Source organism: Amyelois transitella, chromosome 3 (genome assembly GCF_032362555.1).
Source record: "Amyelois transitella isolate CPQ chromosome 3, ilAmyTran1.1, whole genome shotgun sequence".
Taxonomy (NCBI): Eukaryota; Metazoa; Arthropoda; class Insecta; order Lepidoptera; family Pyralidae; genus Amyelois; species Amyelois transitella.
Genome location: NC_083506.1, coordinates 2,916,438 through 2,942,413, shown reverse-complemented (window position 1 = coordinate 2,942,413; position 25,976 = coordinate 2,916,438). Strand labels below are relative to the sequence as shown.

The window sequence follows — 25,976 nt, the reverse complement described above, 5'->3', positions numbered from 1 at the left end:
GTGCCGGGAACCACACGGCAATAATAATAAAGGAATGAAATGAGTATCAAAACGAAATAGTTCAGATGAACTATATACATATGTATATAATAAGAGAAGATTTCTGTCTCTCAGTATTTTGCGTCTTAATACCAAGTCGACTTTTTCTATACGAAAACAAGAGGTACCTACAGCAATTAAAATGCACGCGTAAAATGCAGTGCAATGCAGTTTTAATGCGTAGATTAACCCTTTGCGCCAGATGGCTTTTTGCATATAGACAGCGAAATTGATTGACCAGGCCAAAGGCGACTTGCGGCTACATATTCAGCGCAAGCGCAAATATTTTAATCAGAATATTTAAAATGCTTAACATTTAGCTTTAACTTAACATTTTTGTAGTGACTTATTGGGCCACACATAACGAATGTTTTTAACTGTTCTAGAGTACCAAATTGTACGTGATCTGTTTAAGAGCGTCGATATCTGTTCTAGATATGGTGCCCGTAATGAAAGTGTGATGCAAAGGAGATACAGGTTCAATTCCTGCCGGTGCCTACTGAGCCATGTACATTAGTTTGAATGACAACTAAAGCTTAGAGTGCGGAAAAAATATCGTGAAAATGGATTGTAGTGTATCGATGATCCAAAATGGGTTAGGTTCCCCAAAAAAGGTTGCGGAGGTCAGAGGGAGTCCATTTGTGGAAATCGCTTTTGACTATTTTCCTGACTATCCAATCCAGGATAATAGTCAAAGGCGCACCCCGGGCTCCTCTAATCAAAATACATACAAACATACATTCATAAATACATATGGTCACGTCTATATCCCTTGCGGGGTAGACAGAGCCAACAGTCTTGAAAAGACTGACAGGCCACGTTCAGCTATTTGATTTACCGATAGAATTGAGATTCAACTAGTGACAGGTTGCTAGCCCATCGCCTAAAAAAGAATCCCAAGTTTGAAAGCCTATCCCTTAGTCGATTTTTTTAAGTAGGGAAGTAGTAAAATCAAAATTGCCCGGTTCAAATGCGTGTGGCGCAATAGGGCACAGGTTCGAATCCCAGCTCGGCCATGTACCAATTACTATTTTCGAAGTTAAGTACCTACATTAGTTTGAAAACTAAGCGATGCTCTTACGGTAAGGGTAAACATTGTGAGGAAACCTTCACGCTCAGGCAATTGGATATGTAACCATGATCGATCCAATACTGGTTATGATCCCAGGCATACTGGTTATGGCAAAGGTTGCGGAGGTCAGATAGGATGGGATTCGCTTCATGTAAAAACCCGACTCACCCAATCCAGGAACCATGACCAATGGCATATCCTGGGCTCCTCTCCAGAGTGATGAGGATGCAACCGAGATTAAAGCCAGGAAGAAGAAGTTAAGTTCGTAACTGCAAAGTATGTGAGTTTGCAAAGTTTTATGATAAGCTGCTAGCCCGATATGTCTTTGACAATGTATGACATAGCCCTCCAGTCTTTTCAAGATTGTTGGGTCTGTCTACCTTGTAAGAGATAAAGACGTGACTATATGTACGTAAGCATTTTTTTCTACGCATGTCATCCCTTTTTAAAGGTTTGGGAAAAGATATTTCTTAAAAGTAGTTTAATTATTTAATGCATGGTAACAAAACACTAAGCGTAACAATATACTCTTAGGTATACAATTTTTGCAAACTACCTACTAAATATAATCAATTTTCTCATGTAATACATTTTAATTAACATAACTTCAATCAATTTTGTATTAATTTGTTCATAAATTGACTGAGCATTTGCGTGTCTAATACAGGCCCTAAAATAGAAGGCAGATGCACCTAGCTTAATTGTAAAGGTTAATACATACCAGCTCATTTACATACACGCTTCATATTGTATGTATCTCATTCACATAACCTTGAGGGTTGGAGTTATTTTGTAATATACCTTGAGCCACCTTATAATTTGCCTTCTAAAATTATGGGGCGAACGGACAAATTAACAAGAGGACGTCTATTCATTAATTCATTCATATAATCACGTCTATAACACTTGCGTTGTGGGCAGAGCCAGCAGTCTTGAAAGACAGGCCACAGTCAGCTGTTGGGCTTAATGATAGAATTGAGATTCGAATAATGACAGGTTGCTAGCCCAGCGCCTAAAAGAAGAATCCCGAGTTTATAAACCTTTCCCTTAGTCGCTTTTTTTAAGGAGGGAAGATAAGTAGTAAAATCAAAATTCGTGGCAGCTTTTCCAAGCACTAAGTGCCTGTGTATGCAAATCATTCTAAATGTCACTTGCAAGTTTAGTTTGAAAGGGTAATGACCCAGATCGATGTAAGTATAAAGTGACACTTTAATTAATTTAGGTACTTACAAAGAAATTAAGAATTTCCTGATTTACCAAATATCCGGGTCATTAACTTAAGAGGATGCCGTGTGGTTCCCGGCACTTATAGAAAAAATAATAGGACCACTCCATCTCTCTCCCATGGATGTCGTAAAAGGCGACTAAGGGGTAGGCTTATATACTTTGGATTCTTCTTTTAGGCGATGGGCTAGCAACCTGTCACTATTTGAATCTCAATTCTACTCGTATAACTAAGCCAAACAGCTGAACGTGGCCTTTCAGTCTTTTGAAGACTGTTGACTCTGTCTACTCCGCAAGGGGCATAGACGTGATTATATGTTATGTTTTTAGATTTATCAATCTCCAACAACATTACTGCTTGCCCGATTCCAAACATTAGTTAGCATTATCAAACATCTCACTAAAGGTCCCGAAGTTAAAACAAGACAACTTTTGTAATGAGTTGCGTGTAGGCCATGTCTCAGAACAATAGAGTCAAGCCTATTTGCTAAATAGTACCAGGGCTGAGCAAAACATATGTTCACATATCCACGTCTATATCCCTTGCGGGATAGACAGAGCCAATTGTCTTGTAAAGTCTGATAGACCAGGTTCAGCTTATTGGTGAATTTGAAATTCAAATCGTGACAGGTTGGTAATATATAAATACTTAGATTCTTCTTTTAGACGATAGAATACGCTTGAATTATCCTGAATAATCTAGCCCGTGTGGTTTCTGGCACTTAGATAAAATAGAACAACTCCATATCTTTTATATGGATTTCGTAAAATGCGACCAAAGAATATACTTATAAAATTGTGATTCCTCTTATAGGCGATGTGCTAGCAACCTGTCACTATTTGAATCACAATTCCATCGTGAAGCAATACAGCTGAACGTGGCCTTAAAGTCATTTCGAGACTGTTGACTTTGTCTACCCCGCAAGAATATAGCCATGACTATATGTATGTTTCTGTTTTACATACATACATAAAATCACGCCTCTTTCCCGGAGGGGTAGGCAGAGACTACCTCTTTCCACTTGCCACGATCTCTGCATACTTCCTTCGCTTCATCCACATTCATAACTCTCTTCATGCAAGCTCAGCGGTTTCGGGTACTTTTGACCTGACCCTTTACCAGGACGTCCTTAATTTGATCAAGATACGTTCGTCTAGGTCTTCCCACTATAAGGTTCTTCTGTTAATATAGAAAATGGTCTGAGCAACCCTGTCAAAGCCAAAACTGCGTTTAATGTCACCATGGTACCTGAACCGCTGGCTGTAGGGCAGTGTCAATCACGACAAAATTCAGAATGGCACACATTAGTTACACGTCACACTATTGTTAGCTGACAGAGAAGTAAATAAATCCTTGTTGCACATTGTTTTGGATTTTGGATGCAATTTTATTTCAATGAGATCAGATGCAATCTTGACTTCAGATATAAACATAACTAGATGTGCCTGCGACTTTGTCCGCGTGGAATAGTTATTTTGGACATCATTGAAGCCCTCAAGGATGAATAATTTACTCCGTTTTTTTTTTCACATTTTCCATTATTTCTTCGCTTCTAATTATCTTATAACGTTGCAGCGTGATGTTATATAGCCTTAAGCCTTCCTCGATAAATGGTCTATTTAACACAAAACAAATTTTTCAATTCGAACCAGTAGTTCCTGAGATTAGTGCGTTCAAACAAACAAACAAACTCTTCAGCTTTATAATACTAGTATAGATAAACTATGAACTTGTACCATTGACTCTTTTTCGAGATAAGTAATTAATAGTAGCTTAAGTCCTAACCGATGCTTTTACGGTGAAGGAAAATATCGTGAGGAATCCTGCACGTTTAGGTAAATGGATGTGTAACCATGATCTAATTTGGTTTAGGTTACCCTGCAAAGTAACGGTGGTCAGATAGGAGTCGCCTCGTATTAACTGACTTGCACTCTCCGTGATTATGGTCACAGATAAACCGACCAAATTGTAAAGGGTTAAGGACGCAACATTATGGTTTATTTAAAGAATTTTAAATAATTTCTAGAACAACATGTCAAATTATTTATTATCTTTACTAGTGATTACGTACTAAATTGCTTTTCAGAATTATCAATTATTTTACCACACCAGGTCTATTCAATTTTATTGCTCTTAGTCAATGTTTGGTAAAAGAGAACAAATGAGGTGTCACTGTTACATACATACATACCTACATACATATGGTCACGTCTATATCCCTTGCGGGGTAGACAGAGCCAACAGTATTGTAAGACTTATAAGCCACGTTCAGCTATTTGGCTTTAAGATAGAATTGAGATTCAAATAGTGACAGGTTGCTAGCCCATCGCCTAAAAAAGAATCCCAAGTTTGTAAGCCTATCCCTTAGTCGCCTTTTGCGACATCCATAGGAAAGAGATGGAGTGGCCCTATTCTTTTTTGTATTGGTGCCGGGAACCACACGGCACAGATTACACGACAAAAATTATTCTTACTCTCATTACAAGTTAAACGTATCACCAACAAGAAACTATAGTATAAACAGTCCCAGTTCACTAGTTTCGCCCGCCCGGCCCCATTCCGTGGTAACTGTTACCACATCGGGCTGAGAATTAGGTCATCCTTACAAGGATCCGTTTGTGACGTCATCGCCTTTGGATACAGAATTAGGGTTCACGATCTTTGTTATTTACACTGATTAGAAACTTGGTCTGATCATCACATTGACGTCATATCTGTAGACTCACAAATCCGCTTAGAAGGTATCCGAATTCGTCGGGCCTTACGAGAAATATTTTTGGTAGGTGTTTGAAGGAAAATATCTTTAAAATGGCGGTTGTGAGTTCGGAAGTTTGTTTCTATTTTTTGTTTTTATCAGTGAATTTGTGTTTAGTTGATGAAATGTTTGTTTGACTTGGGAAAATTACATACATACATAAAATCACGCCTCTTTGCCGGAGGGGTAGGCAGAGACTACCTCTTTCCACTTGCCACGATCTCTGCATACTTGGGATAATTAACTATATTTATAGAAAATTTCTATGGCAAATGAAAGCGTCACAAACTTACTAGCTTTTGCACGCTTTTGCGGCTTTGCACCAGTGAGAAAATCTATAAAAAAAATTTGCATATGTTACTTCCGAAGGTCTGTTCCATATCAGTAGCCAGTAGTAGCCAAATACTCGTATTAGTATGGCTGTAGATTACAAAAATATTGATTAGAATATTTGATTGAGGAAAATTGTATTTCTTTCTTATTTTATACCTACCACCAAATTGACCACCGAAGTCATGCAAAAGGGATTTATTACCCGTGCAAAAATGGTCCTTTACAATGAAAAAAAAAACACATTGAGAAATATTTCACATCGCGAGAGAACGTTTGAAAGTCAGTCTGTTTGTCAGGCCAAAGACCTAAGTTAATTAGAGATAGGGCACAAAAAGGTCATTATGGAGAAGAATGCCGATCGTTTTCATTTGTTTTTAAAGTTATAACAAAGATTTGTTTAATAAATAATAAAAACATACATACATATAGACATGTCTATATCCCTTGCGGGGTAGACAGAGTCAACAGTCTAGAAAAGTCTGAAAGGCCACGTTCAGCTGTATGGCTTTGTGATGGAAGTGAGATTCATATAGTGACAGGTTGCTAGCCCAACGCCAACAAGAGGAATCCCAAATTTGTAAGCCTATCCCTTAATCGCCTTTAAGAACATCCATGGGAAAGATATGGATTGGTCCTATTCTACGTAAAGTGCGGGAAACCACACGGCACATCTACGACAATCGCAGGCAAAAAAAGTTACTTTTTCGGAAACCTTGTCTAAACATGTGATCATCCTAATCTACATAATCTAAGTCCGAACAACCCAGTACTATCTTGTGGTCTATTTACCGAGGGGAAAACACGTTGACCTATAAAATCCTGTACAAAGGCACTCTTGTATTCCAGACTCACGCACACATAGATAAATACAACTACATACATGTTATATGCATGTGTGGGTATAACTAAATGAATATTTACACTTGTAAGCCACCTCCTCTCATATTAACACATTTTGTTTTATTATTTTTTACAGAATATTATTTGAATTTATGCCGTGTGGTTCCCGGCACCAATGAAAAAAGAATAGGACCACTCCATCTCTTTCCCATGGATGTCGTAAAAGGCGACTAAGGGATAGGCTTATAAACTTGGGATTCTTCTTTTAGGCGATGGGCTAGCAACCTGTCACTATTTGAATCTCAATTCTATCATAAAGCCAAATAGGTGAATGTGGCCATTCAGTCTTTTCAAGACTGTTGGCTCTGTCTTCCCCGCAAGGGATATAGACGTGACAAAATGTATGTATGTATGTATTAATTATTTATTCGTGAACAAAGCCAGCTGTCGTACCTATGCAGTAAAACGTGTCATAGTTTTCAATAGTAACGGCTGCTATGACATTGTTTGTTAGAGAAAAGTCATAAATGATTTAATTTTATTGTAAACTAGAGGCCGCCCGCGACTTCGTCCGCATGGAAACCCTATCAATCCCGCGGGAACTCTGGGATAAAAAGTAGCCTATGTGTTATTCTGGGTCTTCAGCTACCTACATACCAAATTTCATGGTAATCGGTTCAGTAGTTTTTGCGTGAAAGAGTAACAAACATCCATACATCCATACAAACTTTCGCCTTTATAATAGTAGTAGGATTAAGTAGGTACTCGTAACAAATGAGAGATTTGAAATCGAATTCCTAAAAGCTATTTCACAAACGGGAATTAAAAAATATCTTATTAGAATTTTCAAGTTAAAATGCATAAATGTGAAATTGAAGTTCTCTTGTAAGAAAAAAATCTAACTGGATATAATAAGAATGAAGCTAAAGGATTTATTGAAAACAAGCTTAACAATCAATCCCGTGGGAACACCGGGATAAAAAGTAGCCTATAAATTATTCTGGGTCTTCAGCTACCTACATACCAAATTTCATCGTAATCGGTTCAGTAGTTTTTGCGTGAAAGAGTAACAAACATCCATACTGACATACATACTCACAAACTTTCGCATTTATTAGGATAGGATATATATATTATAGGATTTCTTTGGGAGCCAAGCCTCCTAGATTAAAGCTACCTAGTTAATTATTTTAAAGCTGGAATGCTGTAGACTTATCGCTCACTCTTACAGCTTCATTAGTATGCCATATTTTACTAAATATATTGTATCTGGGAGTGAAAGGGACGGAGTTAGGTGGGATACTGACAAAACCTAAACTAGCCAATGTCGCTGAGAAGGTCGCTTTGAGTGGGTTTTATTCGAGCGGATATGGAAAGAATAATGGCCGATTTTGGCCCTTCGACAACGTGTTTTGTAATAATATAACGTAAACGGTGCCGTGTGTTTACAGGCACGAAAAGAAAAAAAGAATAGGACCGCACCATCTCTAACCCATGGATGTCATAAAAGGCGGCGAAGTGATAGGTTTTTCAACTTGGGATTCTCCTTTTAGACGATGTGCTAGCAACCTGTCACTATTTGAACCTCAATTCTGTCATTAAGCCAAACAGCTGAACGTGGTCTATCAATCTTTTCAAGATTTTTGTCTACCACTACCACTACCAAATATAGCATCGTTAAGTTAGTATCTCGTAACACAAGTCTCGAACTTACTTTGAGGCTAACTTAATTTGTGTAATTTGTCCCGTATATATATTTATTTATTTATGAACTAAGGATTCTTCTTTGAGGCGATATGAGCTAGCAACGATTTCACTATATCTGATACTCTTTTTAACATGCAGCCACCCTGTTACTAAACGTTGTCTTTTTATGGGTATATATTGTTTGTATTATATACCTTTAGAAATAAAGACGTAGTTATTATGTGTATTTGTAATGTATTTAAGATAAAAGTATAACATTAAAAACTATTTCAAATGTGAAGTTCATTTTTCTCATATTGTTGGTTCAAATGGTTACAACTACTTGACTTTCATAAGATTTCTTCTACTGCATCTAGCAAAGAGAGTGGCAGTTGAAATATTAATTAAAAAAAATAATTACCGTAACATTCTTAAATTAATAACATATACGATGACGATGATATATGATTTTGCAATATTTAATACATAATTAATTTTACATAACAACCATTCGGTATAAAAGATCCCATTGCAAAATGACCTGCGCCACACGTGCATCGTCTATTGTGCACGTTGCATAATGCACAAAAAAGGTTTTTTTGTGTCCACACAAAAACACAAAGAGAATGTCTTACTTTCTTCAGATTTTTTGCTGAGAGTGGGACGTTCGTTGTAAAGTGAATATGTTATATGTGTGTTTCTTAAATTTTTTTTTGAGAATGTTTATAAATTCACATGCATGTGTAATATAATATTAATATTACACTTTTACTGTTTGTATTTTTAAAACTAAAATGGGTAATATCTATCACCTTGGATAGGATAGCTTGATCGGTGTGATTTAGAGAAAAGTAAAAGAAAATGTTCAAGTCTCATCCCTCAGGTTTTAAAAACCAAAATTCAAGTCATTTTAGGCTTAAAGGGTAACATATTAATTAGACAAAAAAATTACAGGTTGTAATCACATCACCTAAAACTTTATATGCCTTTCCCTAGAAACATTGATATCGAAACCTTTGATTGAGTTACACAATTAAAGATGAAAATAAAATACTGAGCTTAGAATGCATGTTCATCGTAAACAGATTGCATATACCTGCATGCATTCCCACACTTTATCTTATGAGTCTATCTCCCTCTTACCCACGAAAAAATATAATCGTCTCGCTCAGATGAATCCACTTTCGACGTCATCTTTCACTCTCACTGTCGTTTACAGTATATCTAAAGGTTTCACATGAAAATACTTTAAGTAAAAAAAATAAAGTATAAGAAAAATACTCTAAACTAAAATTGTTACCACAATGAGAATGGTGGGGCAGAAAAAAGTACATATAAATGAATCGTGGCAAATTCAACTTTGTGTTCTCTGCCTACCCCTCCTGGAAAGAGACATTATTATACTTCAAATTCGGTTAAAAAAGGACGGATCTTTAATATCTGACATTGAGGAGCCTGGTATGCACGTTCGACGATACGATAATCCTAGATTGGTGTCAGGGCTTTAGACGAAATGTCTGAACTCCGCAAACTTTGCAGAGAGAACCTAACCCATACTCCTCTCCAGAAAGTTGAGGACACAACTGGAACATGCAAGACGGAAAATGACTAAAATGGTAACATAAACAGCCCAACCAAATGAGAAACTGTTCATTTTATCTGCTTCCTTTCACTATACTACAATGCGTGACGTAAGCCGATTCAGCTGGATGCTCCCGCGCACTTTCTTCAGAAAGGGAGGGCTTCATCAAATTTACATGCATTAGAGCGAGATGGCATTACAAACAATGACGCTGGCGTTTTTATGCCCAACAATGATATTCCATCGTAACAACTTTCTTCCAGTTTTTGCGTCAAATCGTTGACTTCAATTAGGGCTGACACATGCGAATTAATGACTGTATTGTTAATTCTCATACTTTCCATTTCAATATACACAAGTCTAAAGTATGAGCATAGAATACATGGTATACACAATAATTCAGTTTCGCAGAAAACTGCCATAGACATTAATTATACCGTTGGTTTAAAAAATTAATGTCCGCTGCAGTTGCAACGGCGTAACTGAATGAAAAAATAATAAATTTTGCTGCTCCCCAAAATTTTCTTGGCAGTAGTCACGATTGTGTTCTCATTTCTCTGGAAAAAAAAGCCACATCTGCCTGTTAACAAAATCCTAGAGTAGGGTAAGTCAAGTTATTACATGAAGCAGCTTCTGTCTGATATCAGCTTAACTTCCCAAGAGAACTTTTAATTAGACCCTAGCGTACCCACAGCAAGGTTCTAACCTGGCTTGGATCATATTTTGGCAACCCTACCACCAATTAATCAGTGAAAGAGTGAGAGTTTGTCGTCACACGCACACTTTCGACGTCAACGACTGATGCGCAGTTTTTCTTCAGTTTAACCATCTAACGATCCGAGTGAAAATCTTTTGTTATAGCTTTCCCTCGATTAGAACGCCGAAAATTGATTTTAAAGGGTAATTGTTTAACTTTTAATTTCGACATAAAAGTTATTCTTCTAAATAGAATCATCATTTTGTATATGCCTCGGTGAGGGGAAATCTTTACCATCGTAAATGATGCCTTTAAAAATACCTTTTTCTTTATTTAATATAATAATTGGATTTATTATTATTAATTTTCTCAAGGTGGCCTTACGGTTTCTCTCTCTTGTTTCCCAGTTGTATCTGGGGTATCCCCTTACTTAAGTAATAATAGTAAGTAACTAGCGAGAAATATTTAGATATATAGTATTACTTTAAAATAGCGTTATTTTAAAAGTTAAAGACAAGTTAGATGCGTGATTTTTTGTTTTTGTGAAGAAAGAGACTCAGAAATAAAATTTACGAAAAACAAGATTAACGAGAAATCCGTTTGAGTTTTATCGCTCAGGTACTAAACATTAATAAAACATAATCCATTTTTTTTTAACTAAACCGGTGCCCTTTTACCGTACAATAAACACAATACCTATTTTCTATCCATAGCCACGCGTAACCTGCAATTTAAAAAAAAACGCGATTCAGTCCCTATTCTATTCAAAACGAACGTGAGCTCACAAAAACTATCGGCTGATCTAAATCGGAATTCTTAAGGATAGAAAAAAAAGGAGAAATCATATTTTTTGCTCCCTCTTTCACATAACTTTCCCTAGAGCCAGGTAGGTGAGACAAAAAATGGTAACCGTGCCTTGTGATGTGACACTCCAAAAATGTGAGGTCATAGTTTCGTGGGAGCATGTTTTAGCCATGATTCTTTTGTTTGGGTAAAATATAGATACATATGTATTTGTATTTTTACAACACACTTGTGTTTCATACTTATTCTTTCTACGGTATGAATTTAATTAATTTCTTGTTTTATAAAGTTTTTTTATGCATCTAGTCTGATTGTTTTGTGTACGTGTGTGTTTGATAAGGAAGGCCTCAGGGGTTCTTCATCAGAATGATGATAATTATAGTGCGCACAAATTTCGTTAAATAAATCTTCGTTTCATACATAAATATAGTCACGTCTCTATCCCTTACGGGGCAAACATAGCCAACAGGCTCAAAAACACAGAAAGGCCACGTTGAGCTGCATGTTTCGAGATCGTTTCTTCAATTTAAAAAATATATACGTTTATATGTCAACCATCATATATGTTGTCTGTACTAACTATAAAAATATTTAACAACTTAAAGCAATATTACTTACCACCGAAAATGGTTGCTTACTTACCATAGGTAGGTACTAAATCGGTAAACGTTTTCACGCAATATCGCTGTTTACCATAAGTTATTTACTCAAGAAGGCACAAACGCCGCGTTCACACCGAATAGAATGTGTGAAGGCCGACGAATGTCGAAGGTCGCGCTGATAGAGGGACTGGACTTTAGACGCGGCACACGTGATACAATTTGTAGCAACTACATAAAATTTTCCTGAACATGAATTTCTTTTTCTAAACATGAATTTCTATTTCTGGACATGATTTTTTATTTCTGAACATTAAGTTTTATTAATCTGCTGTCCTAGTATCGAAGAAAAAACAGATTGGTAAGGTCAATTAAGGGAATGTCTAATAAACTTAGGATTCTTCTGTTAAGCGATGGACTAACAACATGTCACTCACTATCTGAATCTCAATTCAATCATTAAGCTATACAGATGAATTTCGGTTTGAAGCTTTTTCAAGTCTGTTGGCTCTGTCTTCCCCGTTAGGAATAGAGATATAATTATATGTATTAACATTACAAAATTCCTCAGTTGGATAACAATAACAGGAGTATATTACTTAACAAAACTACAATTTGAAAGCTCAATGCAATTCAATAACATTGAACCACTTATCATGCTTTAAGCCATTAGGTGAAGAAGGATTTTTACAAAATATGACGGTAGCAAAACATAATTTTACAGTCTGTATTTAAAGTGTCAAGATAAGAACATAATTACATGGTTTTAACAAGAGGTTTATAATTATTGAATGTAGAAGTATTTTTAACTAAAGCGCAAAACCAATATTGGTGCACTTTTTTTTTGATTTTTGAAAATATTTTAATTAATAGTCCATATTTTTTTTAACTGTAATATTAAACTTAATTACCATAGTTGAAGAGGTAAAGATGCAATGCGAAAGATTAATGCAGAGTAACCTTCAATCGGCAACTAAAAGTCGCCCGTCTGATACGGCTTCAAACGTGACAACGAAATCATTTCGTTTGATAATTCCGAAATCGACAATAATATTTAAGGATATTCCTTTATAAAAGTTACAATATGCTTGCTTGTAAGGAAATAATCAAATAAATTTTATAGCTATGAAATTAGAAACAGTTCCTTGTAACAATTAAATAAAGAGAAATTTAATACAAGCCCCAAAGCACAATGTAAATTATCAACAATTACAGATAAATGTCAAAATATGTTTAAGTTATGAAAATGGAGGAGAAAGGAAAGCAACTGATAGCTTGATTATGACGAAACAGCTTGCACCAGAGCAGGCGAACCAGCAAGATAGAACTAGATATGTTACTATATAAAAAGTGCCGTGTGGTTCCAGGCACCAATACAAAAAAGTTTAGTGACCACTCCATCTCTTTTCCATTGATGTCGTAAAAGACGACTAAGGGATAGGCTTGCAAACTTGGGATTCTTTTGGTGCCAGAAACGACACGACGTGTAACGATATAAATTCACCAGATATATCTGGCGGAGTTATCTCGACTTTACAGCAAGTTTTTAGTAAAGCAAGACCAGGTTCATCTTGTAGCGAAGAAAAATAAAATTATTTATTAACAATTTTTCTTTCATTCTTTCTTTCAAATATACTGTGTGCCAACTTTTCTTTTCGCACAGTTGTAAAAGTCAATGGAATGTTTATTTTGATGTAACATGAGAAAATAATTGATAGCATTAATAATCATATGATCATCACTTAATTCGTCATTATTGATTTAACAGCATCCAATCTAAAATAATAAATGATTACCCATTAATTAAACAAAATATACACACACTTCATCAATTGGTTTCATTGGGTTAAAATGACGAAGAAAAATTTTGTTTACCTATACATTCTATTAATCAAGATGCCTGACCTTTTGTGATGTAACAAAATGTAAGCGATACTAACAATACCTTACCGAAAAGCTTTCACATTGCATTTCATAACGTTGAAGGGTATAAACCTTTCATCAACAACTTCTGCCCGCTACTTTACTCCTATTGATAATATTCATTCCTCAAAGAATTGATCATCAATATACGTAAAAATCTTGAGTTTTTGACTGACTGACAGATATCGTACACTTGCTAAATTTCATGTTCCTATAAACAGAAATTTCGGTTGAAGAAGGTGCAATTTAGCAAGTAAGTACCTTGGAAAATATAAAGAAATTCTAGGAGAAGATACAACTATATTCCTATGGGAATGAAAAAGAACAAGGCTTCTGTTATTCAAGGATAGACCTATGAATATAATGTATGGTTGATTACCTATACGGCTAAATTATGTATATTTAATTATAGTCGTTATTATTTTTCATATGATTCTATAATTATCCACAAAAAATAAGGTCTTTCAACACTGGCCATTCCATATTTCCTAGTCGCAAATTTTTTGGCGAATCACACATTAACATCTCATAAATACTAACCCTTGCTAATAATTTCAGTCGCATTATACAAAATCAGCAGTTAACAGCGCCTTAACTCATGGACCTAGAAGATGTTCTATGATTCACACGGTACTAGTAATCTTTATAATCAAAGTTGGAGCTCTGACCCAAATTCATGCAACCGTCGAGTACTTTCATTGTAAACGCTAAACAACTCACACTTGCATTACATACACACACTAACTAATACATGAATACACAATACACAAACGCGTGTGAAAGGAAACGCACACTAAACCAAGTTGAACACAATATGAGTATGGCTACTAGCACACATAAACTCTGTGTAGCAATAGATGAATGCGTGAAAGACATTTGCATACTTTAAAATGAATTTGCTACTGGACAAAGTCCTACTATACTTGCTTTTGAGAACGTTGCATTAATGGTGTACCTATGGGCTGAACTAGAATTTAATACGGCCATAGATACAAAATGTATACCGCTCTTGCATTTGTAAATGTGTTAGTTACAGAATCGTATTGTGCTTCGGCATTAGAGCGAGGAGATGCGTATAATGTATCATTTAAGAACTAGGGCACCATTCCAGTCTGGTTCTAATTAACTATGGGAATGAATTGATTAGAACTGATTTAGAAACTAAAATCTATTTGAGAAGCGATGAAATGAAATTATCACATTGGCATAAATGTGTAGTGAAAGGTGTTTTCCTAAGCAGCAGATCACAACTTTAATTTGAGATTTTTTCTTTAAGTCGCAAGATACAAGAAAATTTAAAGAAATTAAGTAAATCTAACTATTAACCGAAATTGTATACATATGTTATCAATGACATTTCCTAATTCTTATATCTTGTCGATTATAATCCTACTACAGAATACAAAATTTCATTAAAACATTGACTAAGCAAGACCGAACTAGACTTATAGCAAATCTTAAACAGTATATAGATCAATATTGTACTATATCTAATCTCTATAGGAAAGGGAAACGCAGAGAAATTGTATAACATTTATAGTTACGGCGACACAATGACAAACCATCAAAAGACGATTAGGCGAATTGGAAAATGAGCATAACACAACTCGTACTCTTACATTGTTGGACGTTTTTTTGTAACCATATTTTAGTAACAGTCTAAAGTAAAAGTGCCGTGTGGTTCCCGGCACCAATAAAAGAAAAGAATTGGACCACTCCATCACGTTCCCATGGATGTCGTAAAAAACATAAGTACCAATAATTTGGTTGAAATCTTAACCTTGACCCATTTTGTTATTTGACACAGAGACTAAACCTGAGTGACTTAACCTTCAGAAGTAACATAGGCTTGATTTTTTCAGACTCCCACAGTAGCTAAGATCCTAAAAGCTAGTATAGAAATAAAATATACACATAGATATAAAATATACACAGTATTGAGTACCGAATTGCAAATGAAATCATACATGCTCAAGCCTGATCATAGGGCAACATAAACAAACACAAATAAATTGTTTATTTTTTTCATACTCAGTACGCGTAATAATTGATCAATAATTAAAATAACTTAGCTGTTTTCCCAAAAACTCACCGGAAGCTAAAGAAATTGATAGCTTCCAGCGGGCATCAAATCAGTGTCATACAAATAGTCATAATCTTTTCACGGGTTGCGCAAGCGCATCGAGCAACGGTGACGTAACAGAAACGGGCTCAGCGAAAGTTGCCACGCCAATTTCACTCTCCTCCCACGATGTTATGAGCGGGAAATTGTTTGTGGTAAAAATTGTATAGATGATATACTTACATTATTTATCATAATTATATTTTTGTACTTCGACTTGGTCGGCTTACAAGTATTCTCAATAAGAATTAACGTATTTTGGTTCATAATAATTAACGAAAACACCATCATGCAAGGCTTGTCCTTCCATAAAATTTGAACCAACATAGGTCATGTTATAGGTCACAGGCCCTTGATCGCGGTGATGGCATTTATGTTGGCGGTAAAAGTAAAATAAAGAATAAAACACACTTATCATGTAAGTAATCTTTAGTTAAAACCTGGTTTAATAACTATCCCTTTCACACTCTCAATTTAGGCCTTTCGCTTCCATATCAATCCTATCTCTCTCATACTTATTACATTGAGTATAACCATCTCTATGTTCATACATCATAACGATTACTATAGCTGACATGAAATAAAATAAATGCGCTCGAAGATTTACTTTCAAATAAACAATTAGATTGATTATGATACAGTTTATTTCAGAGTGAAAATGGCAATATTAATAAATTTTAGGTTGTTAGTGTAAGATGATTTAGTTTGCTTTTACTTTTTAGGTACATTTATAATTCAAGTTTTGTCTTACGTTCCATTTTCAATCATGTCGAGGAATCCATAGTAACCATATAATATTAAAAAAGAAAAAAGTAAGAAAGAAAGTTTAGAAAAAATTGTGTCCACAACTCCAAGCTAGATTTCGTAATTCAGTAAATTCTAAAAATAATTATAAATAACTTTCTATTTTTGTTTGCACCTGCGCATTTAATTCAGATCAGTGGCATGGATCATTTTTTTCTGGTTTCGCACGCGCAGCAGGCGTTACTGCGTAATCAATTGTTTTCGCGCTTGTTTAGCCACTTCGAACACTCCAAGTTTTTGCCATTTAGCTGTTAATAGCCGCCATTATTATATATATCCATGTCGACGTTAATAACTACAATTAGCCGTTGAAATAGATTTAAGTATGTGAAATTAATTTTGGTCGTATTAATTAAAACGGCATTACAGGTGAAAAAGTGAGTAAGGTTTTGTAGTTCCTGTTGTATTTTGAAAAGTTTACACTAATTTTATATAATTTTCACGTTGTTTTGAGAAAGAGGATAAAAGATAACCTAATATGAAATTAAAACAAAAAATGAGTACCACTTACAGAGAGAGGGAAAGTTATGAATGTGGATGAAGGGAAAGAAGTAGGTATGCAGAGATCGTAGTAAGTAAGATGTAGTACTTGCCTACCCCTATGGAAAAAGATGTGATTTTTATGTCTGTATGAGAATCTCCTTCCTTTTTGGCTAACTTGAAATTTATGTTCCGTCTGATAACCCTTAGCTCAATAACAAAAACAAATTGCAATATTAACATTCCTTTCCATTCATGTGCGACAACTGATCCTGCCAAACTGGACAGAAGTAGTTACACTACTTATCTGAACTGAAACCAAACAATCTAGAACTAGTTTAAGGTATGCGCGGAAAATAAATAAAATTTTGTGTTTAAAGTACCGTTCCATTAATGCGCACGGATAATAATACAAAGAGCGTTTGCACAGTGTGAGTAGGTACCCTGCTCAGATTTCTGTAAAATTGATATTAACATCACACATGTTTTTTCAAATATTGTAAGTAAACGATCTCTTGTACCGTTAAAATCTGTATTTTGTTCAATACAAAACTAAAAACTGTCAAACCGTTCGCTCCGTCTAAAGGTAAAGACGTAAAACTAAAAACTTCTTTACTTGTGTTAAAATAGAAAATATTTGTACTTCAGTAATTTTACTGCAATGATTATACAAATAATTGTTTCTCATGAAATTTTTAAACAAATATTGTAGAATTTCCAGATATAAAATGAACAAGTTATAGGTATTCCCAGACATAAAATCTACATTTCTTCCACATTAATGAAATAAATGGACACAAATATCGATTCTGCACCGCAGAATGCACATCGTACGCAGCATCGGAATCGCGGCTTAAAGTTAAGGCACTCGATTTGCTGGTTTCGGGTGATCGGCGGCCGTCCAAGGTTGCTGGAAAGTAAACGTAGGTATACAAGTACTTACGCTTTCGTCCGGCAAGGCTGCGAGTGGATGCGCATGATTCTATGATTTCTTTTAAGTTATTAATGGAGCCAGTATTCAATTGTTGTAAATGTGTTTGTAATTTTAGTCCTGGTTGCTTCCTCATCACTGTGGAGAGGCGTCGGGGGTATGCCTTTGACCATGGATCTTGTATTAAAAGAGTCAGGTTTTTACACAAAGCGACTCCCATCTGACCTCCACAACGTTTGCAGGTAAACCTAACATGGTTATACATGCAGTTGCCTGAATGTGCAAGTTTCCTCACCATATTTTCTATCGTCGTAAGAGCGTTGGTTAGTATTCAATCTAATGTACAGCATAACTTCAAAAATAGTGATTGGTCCATGGCCGAAGTAGGATTGAATCTGTGTTCAATGTAATTCTATTTTGCTTCGTATGTAAGTTTCATCATTCCATATGTATCCCTGTAAATATCTTATACTTTCAATTATAAGTGCACGCATGTATACTTTCAATTTACGGTCATCGATCTAAAAGTATTTGCATTGAATAGGAGATATAATCTGTTTGCATAGTGATTGGCATAACATATTCGGGAATGTCCCACAACAATGAAAATAATTTCGCATCGTTGCATACATATGGTTTACAGTTATGCCACGCATGCATATATTATACGAGTTTTATATATTCTATAACGTAAGATTTTACCTAGATTTTACAGAGAGTGTAAAATGTGCCGTGTGGTTCCCGGCACCAATACCAAAAAGAATAGGACCACTCCATCTCGTTCCCATGGTTGTCATAAAAGGTGACTAAGGGATAGGGCTCATAAACTTGGGATTCTTCTTTTAGGCGATGGGCTAGCAACCTGTCACTATATGAATCTCAATTCCATCATAAAGCCACTTTACTCTTAAACTTGTTGCTAATATTATTAAATAATTAATTAACGCTTATTCTGTTTACAGTCCAAAACACAGTCAAAGTCAAGGCTTGAAATAAAACCAACCTCTACAAAGAATTTGCATGATTTTTCCTCGTAAAAGTTGTATGGCAAGCTCGGTTGATCTGAATTGGACATAAAAGATTTGACGTTTTCCAAGCCTAGGTTTATTTAAACTCTTCGTATTTCGCTTGAACTAAGAATGCGAAGTTTATTTTATTTAGTTTGTCTGTAAACTCTTTATTGCACATAAAAAAATATAACAATTTAAACCGTGTGGTTCCCGGCACCAATACAAATAAAAAAAATAGGACCACTCCATCTCTTTCCCATGGATGTCGTAAAAGGCGACTAAGGGATAGGATTATAAAGTCTTCGTGCTAGCTCATCGGCTAAGAATACTCTTGGCCTGACCTTTTGCAGGACATCCCCGATTTAATCAAGCGTTCGTCTAGGCCTTCCCACACCACGTTTCCTATCCACACTTCTATAATTGCTTATTCAACCTGCTTTCATTCATCCTCTTACTATCCCTCCAGCAGTTCACTGTAAACTATTACATCAGAGGCATACGTAAAAATAGTATAGCAATATTATAAGTGAATACCTTTTTTCTTACACAGTCGGTAAAACAATAGCACTCTCCACTTTAGGTATTAGAGTCACCTTGCGGCCTGTGAGTCACGCGGTCACCGCGACCTTTCCTCCTTATTTTGGTAAAAAAAAAAACGGCGGAAGTTCCTAATCAGGATTCCTGAGTGCTCTTTTTAGTAATTTACTTTTTGTATACGATTTAAAAGTTGTTTTCTTGTTCAATTCGTCATTTATTGAGGCGGACTTTTTTTAATGTCTGATTGTTTTATCAAAAATCCAAAATTCAAGACCGCCACAAAAAGATTTCACCATGAACAGGCCGCAGTTTGAAACCAGGACCTTTTAAATCAGAGGAAGAATACTCCCAAATGCGCCTGATATTAACCTATCTCAAGAATATTAAACAATTTATACCAACAACAAATAATAAAGGTTTATCAACATTGGTAGTATTAGTATTTGACACACAGATATAATCGAGTCCATATTCCTTGCGGGGTAAACAGAGCCAGCAATCTTGAAAACACTGATACGCCACGTTCAATTGTTCTACTTAATGATAGAATTGAGATTCAAATTAGTAGTGACAGGTTGATAGCCCATCGCCTAAAAGAAGAATCCCAAGTTTATAAGCCTATCCCTTAGTCTCCCAAACGACTCCATGGGAGAAAGAGGGAAAGGTCCTTTTTTTGTGCCAGGAACCGGAGACATACATATAATCACATCTATGTCCCTTGCGGGGTTGACACGGCCAATAGTCTTGAAAAGACGGAAAGGCATATTTGATGACAACATTTAGCATTAAGAGACAACTTCAATTAATTCTTATTATCAAACAATAACAGTAAATCAAACAAAATACATAAATCATAATTTAGAAATGAAATTCGTGGAATTGATCATAAGGAAAAATAGGGCACATAAATATTTGTTAACATTTATCCATTTATAAATATTTGTTAACAGTTCGCCTTCAACGAATTACTACGAAACTTTTTCGCGGCGAATTCTTTTCTAGGAATTTCGGTTGAGACACAATCCTAATACATATTATGAATGCGAAAGTAAGTCTGTTCGTTGTCTCTTCACGCGTTATCTACTGAACCAATGTTCATGAAATTCGCATATATATAATTAAGAGGACCTAAATAAGTATTACGATTTTCGTATCTATCTGTAAAATTTAAGGACGTGATAAATGCGTGTGTATGTTTTTAAGGTATAAATACTTACTTTTATTTAATTCCGTTAATAACGAACACTCAAATTATGTTTTATTACACCTTTGTGGTCTGTGACCTACATGCGCTCATCTTCAGAGTCAAAGTTCGCTTCGCAGCCTTCAAGTAAGGTAAGCCAATCAACTATCTAATAAACACAGTTAAATTACTTTGCAATATTGTTTTCTGGCCTCGACGATTCGTTGATTTATTTGACACTTATTATGAAAGCAAATAGAGATATATTGAAAGACTATCCCGCAAGGGATATAGACGTGACCATATGTATGTATGTATCTAAAAGACTACCGACTATAGGGACTTTTTGACACAACAAACTTACACACATACAAACATACATATAATCACGTCTATATCCATTGCAGGGTAGACAGCGCCTACAGTCTTGAAAAGACGGATATGCCACGTTCAGCTTTTTGGATTAATGATAGAATGAAAAAAATAAAGTAGTAAGATAAAAATTTAACTATTTTTAAATAAAAATAAACATATGCTACGTATTCTAATTTTACACATACATACATACTTACATATAATCACGTCTATATCCCTTGCGGGGTAGACAGTGCCTACAGTCTTGAAAAGACTGATAGGCCACGTTCAGTTTTTTGGCTTGATGATAGAATTGAGATTCAAATAGTGACAGGTTGCTAGCCCATCGCCTAAAAGAAGATTCCCAAGTTTATAAACATCCCTTCGTCGCCTTTTACGACATCCATGGGAACGAGATGGAGTGGTCCTATTCTTTTTATTTATTGGTGTCGGTAACCACACGGCACAAATCTATTCCAATTTCGCACAGCATAAAGTCTCGCCAGCGCCACCAAAACCAATACCGCACTGCCGGCCAGTAAACACAAACATTAAGATAACTAACAATGTGACAGTATTTCATAACACCGTGTTGTAACCAAGGGACCATGGCTCGCCCATAGTTTGCGAAACCTGAGGCAACTCGTGATGCGATGAACATATCCTTTGTCAGTTTGGTTTACTATCTATGCAAATAGGGAATGGCAAACAGTTTCGTTATACCGAATGTTCGACCTGTATGAAGAGATAAGACACTCTCTTTATATAAATATACATATACGTCACGTCTATATCCCTTGCGAGGTAGACAGAGCCAATAGTTTTGAAAAGACTAAAAGGTCACGTTTAGCTCTGTGGCTGTATGAAGGAATTGAGATTCAAAAAGTAACAGATTGCTAGCCCATTGCCAAACAAAACAAACAAACAAAAATCCATTTCAATCAATTAGACTGAAATGTCACGATCAGCTGTATGGCTTAGTAATGGAATTGAGATCAAAATAATGAAGGGTTGTTTTCAAGAGTTCCAAGCTTTTTAGCCTTTACCTTAGAAAGAAAAAAAAAAAAGAAAGCTAGAGAAACCAATGGTCATCACATCGAGAGGTACTAAAAATGATGGTGTTCCACTAGGGGTTGATAGATTGGGGTGCTAAGATCTGCGGGAAACCTCCTCGAGTGCCCTGGCTCTTGAAGGCTTTGCTTCTGTTGCTTGATTCAAATGAATCCGGTGACAGCGGTGGGCCGACAAGAGCCACGGACGGTGCACCCTGGGCAACAGCAAATAACTCCCTGATATTCAGGGTCTTATTTGTTGTTGGCTAATATCCCGCAAGAGCAGGGCCGCCCTTCTGGGCCTTGTTGGTCGGCAGACGGGCTACCGAGGGTTGGATGTCGCTCCCTCTCGTCTGCTCTTATCAGACCAGAGTGGATGCAGTGCAAATCTTCGCCCCTACTGATGGGGCTGTCATGGCCAATGCTACGAGGAAGAAAACCTCAATAAAAAATAACCCCAATCCCAATAAGGACGGGCGCGCCGAAGGGATGAGTGGCGGGGGGGAACCCCGTCTCGAGCGTCCAACATCAGGGACCAAACCCTTGTAAAAAAGGATAAAAAATGAACATGTCGTCTTCCAAAACATTACTACCCCAGGAGGGTACCGGCCGCTCTGCGGTTGGAGAATCCCTCCCCACGTCCTTGGATGTGGGCAGCCCCACCGTATCTGGGGGGGGCAAAAGTCGACAACGGGGCCGTTGCCCCAAAATTGCAGGCCGCAATGTGGCCAGATGTAGAAGCCGCGGGCGATCATCTACCCCAAAAGGGGAATGTGAGCGCGAGAGATCGCCGTACAGCACGCCGGGCGGTTCGCTATTCGCGAGCGATGTTTCAGACCCGGAGGAGGACCTTCCTGAAGTTTATTTGACGGAAGCGCCCCCTACCAGGCCGAAACTTAAGCGCAGGTCGGACGAAATAGAGGAAGAGGAATTGTCCCCCGACAGGGGGTCCAAGGTCGGAACCGCAGCAAGAGGGCGAGGACCTGCCAAGTCCCACTCTGGTAGAGTGAAACCCAGGACGATTCCCTCCAACTCCGAGGAAGATATCAACCATGGGACGCAATACCTTCGCAACTCTCATCAGGAGACCGCTGGGGGACCGCTTGAAATTGCGAGTCACGCAGAGACTATCCGAAAGGCTGCCCAGTCCATCTTGGATAATGCTACAAGGTCGGGACCTTTGGACAGCTCGATTTGGGCCAATCTGAGGGATAACTGCCAGCAGCTGCTAGGCACTGCAAGCAAATTGCAGGAGGAGACGGCCGAGGCCGAGGTGATTCGTAAATTAAAGGCGGACAATAAGCGGATGAGTGAAGAACTGGCTCTCCTGAGACAGGAGACGAAGGCTCTCCGCTCTGCTTTTTCAGAGCGAAAAGCGCTTCAGGAGAACACCTCGGACTCGACGTTCATGGCCCGGGTTGAGCAAGCCCTAACCGAGTTCAGGGAGACCATTACTCGGGACCTGTTCGTGTCTTTGGGAGGCATGGTCAATGACCGCCTCAAGGATGCTGAAAGGAGGCGCATTATTGCTCCTAAGGAGATATTACGCCCTCCACTAGCAGCGGACCAAAGGCGACTCGAGGCTAAAGAAGCCGTAGGTAACCAGGGAGCGGACACATCAAAGTCTAATCCGGTGCCCACGGTGCCGGTGACGGCCGGTACAACAGGATCCACCCTGATTTCACCTGCAAGAGCGGGCCCAGCTCCCAAGGGCAAAAAGAAAAGAAAAAGAAAGAAAAAGAAATCCGGGCTTGCTCCTGACGCCGCTTCTCAGGATCCTGCTCACGCCCTTGACACCCTTGAACCTTTAGCGGTCGTTGAGGGACCCTGGACGATGGTCGTCCGCAGGGGACAAGGCAAGGGATTAGGCAAAGGAAAGCAAACTAGTAGGAAAGCCCCAAAGAGTTTCACCCTGCCCAAATCATCAGCGGTGGTAGTGACACTGAAGCCGGAGTCTTCTACCGACTACAAGTCAGTAATGAGTAGGGTGACAACTCTTCAATTATCGTCCATAGGGGTGGAGCACGCTGCGGTGCGCAGAACCGCTACGGGGGCTCGTATTATAGAGATTCCAGGTGGGGACAGTGGCGCCGCGGCTGACAACCTTGCCGACAAAATAAGAGAATTGGTGGGGGATGTCGCCGTGGTATCTCGGCCATATAAAACAGCGCAAATAAAAATTGCAGGCTTCAATGAAGCTGTTACGCCGGAGGCCCTTCAAGCCGAGGTATCCAAGGTCGGGAATTGTCCACTAGGACAGGTAAAACTAGGGCAAATTCGGCTTGCACCAAATCAGACTGGGGCTGTCATAGTTACCTGCCCCGTCGCCGCGGCTAATACCCTGATCACGGCTGGCCGCCTCCTAGTAGGATGGTCAGCCGCCAGAGTAATTGGCCTAAAGGCTTTGCCAATGCGCTGCTTTAGGTGTATGGGTATGGGTCATACTCGAGCCTTATGTCCTTCCCCAGTGGACAGATCGGACTTGTGCCACCGCTGCAGCAAAGCGGGGCACCTCACCTCGGCGTGTGGTGTTAAAGAACCCTGGTGTGCGGTGTGTCATCTGGCAAAAAAGCCGGCAAATCACGTAATGGGGGGTAAAGTCTGCAACCCCCCTCGTACCAAAGGACGGCTGGCGACAGCGGCGCCTCCAACTGCGCCTACAACGGCGCCAGAGATAGGTGGTGAAATGGAGCAATGATGCCTAGGCAGCAACAACTTACCCTAGAGGTGTTGCAGTGTAACATCAATCACTGCGCCCGTGCTCAGGATCTTCTCTTACAGCATATGGCGCAGTGGTGCATCAGTGCTACCATCGTATCGGAACCTTACTTTGTCCCCCCGCATCCCAGTTGGGTCTCGGACACTGAGGGGGTGGTCGCTATTACCATTCCCCGAATGGGAGACAGACCGCCCTTAGTAAAGCTTAGTGCTGGACCGGGGTATGTCGCGGCCAGATGGGGAGAAATTATACTGATAGCGGTGTATTTTGCCCCATCGAAGCCGCGAAGCGACTTCGATTCCCTGCTCATTGAGGTGGGACGTATTGTTGCTGGCGCGGCACCCGTACCTGTCATAGTGGCGGGAGACTTTAACGCCAAATCGCAGATGTGGGGTTCACCTGTCACCGACATACGCGGCAGGATCCTTGCCGACTGGGTGGTTGCATCGGGATTGTGTGTCTTAAACCGGGGTACTGCCAACACCTGTGTGCGATGGAATGGAGGGTCAATAGTTGACCTGTCGTTCGCAACCCCATCCGTCGCAACACGAGTCACGGGTTGGCGTGTCCTGGAGGATGTGGAGACCCTCTCTGACCACTTGTACATCAGAATGTCGGTCTCCAAAACGGGTTTGGCGCAACCACTCAACCGAAGAGACAGTCGTCTGCGAAACCGATTCCGGAAATGGAGCCTGGTCAGTCTCAATACTGATGCAGCAGAAGAGGCGGCCTTGTGGGAAAATTGGCAAACGCCTACGCCGGACAGGTCCCTCGACGTGGAAGAAAGGGCCTGTCAGTTTCGGGAATCCCTGCAGAATATTTGCGACGCTTCCATGAGGAGGTCGGGTCCGCTGCCTGCGAAAAAACAAGTTTATTGGTGGTCAGAAGAGATTGCGATTCTCCGCAGTACCTGTAATAGCGCCCGACGGAAATACACCCGATGCAGGCGGCGAAGGAACAGGTTGCCAGGTGAGGCGGAGCTCCTGTACGCAGCACTAGGTGAGGCCAAAATGGCCCTGTCCTCCGCCATAGTGCAGGCTAAGGACCGAGCACACAATGAATTTTTGGCTACGCTGGACAGGGACCCCTGGGGGCGGCCATACAAAATAGTGCGCAACAAAATGCAATGCGCCCCCCCAACGGCCTCCCTTGAACCGGAGCTTCTGTGCACCGTAGTAGAGGGACTGTTCCCCACAGTTCCGGAGTTTGCCCCGCCAAGAATGGCCCCC

At 38.5% G+C, this 25,976-nt stretch overlaps 1 protein-coding gene across 1 annotated transcript; it reads left to right on the top strand.

Moving 5' to 3' along the window:
* Nucleotides 1-22,596: 22,596 nt before the first annotated feature.
* On the top strand, nt 22,597-24,726 carry LOC106133446 (uncharacterized). The gene has a single exon (XM_013333176.2). The coding sequence runs from the start codon at nt 22,597-22,599 to the stop codon at nt 24,724-24,726; it is 2,130 nt and encodes a 709-aa protein (XP_013188630.2).
* The last annotated feature ends 1,250 nt before the right edge of the window (nt 24,727-25,976 follow it).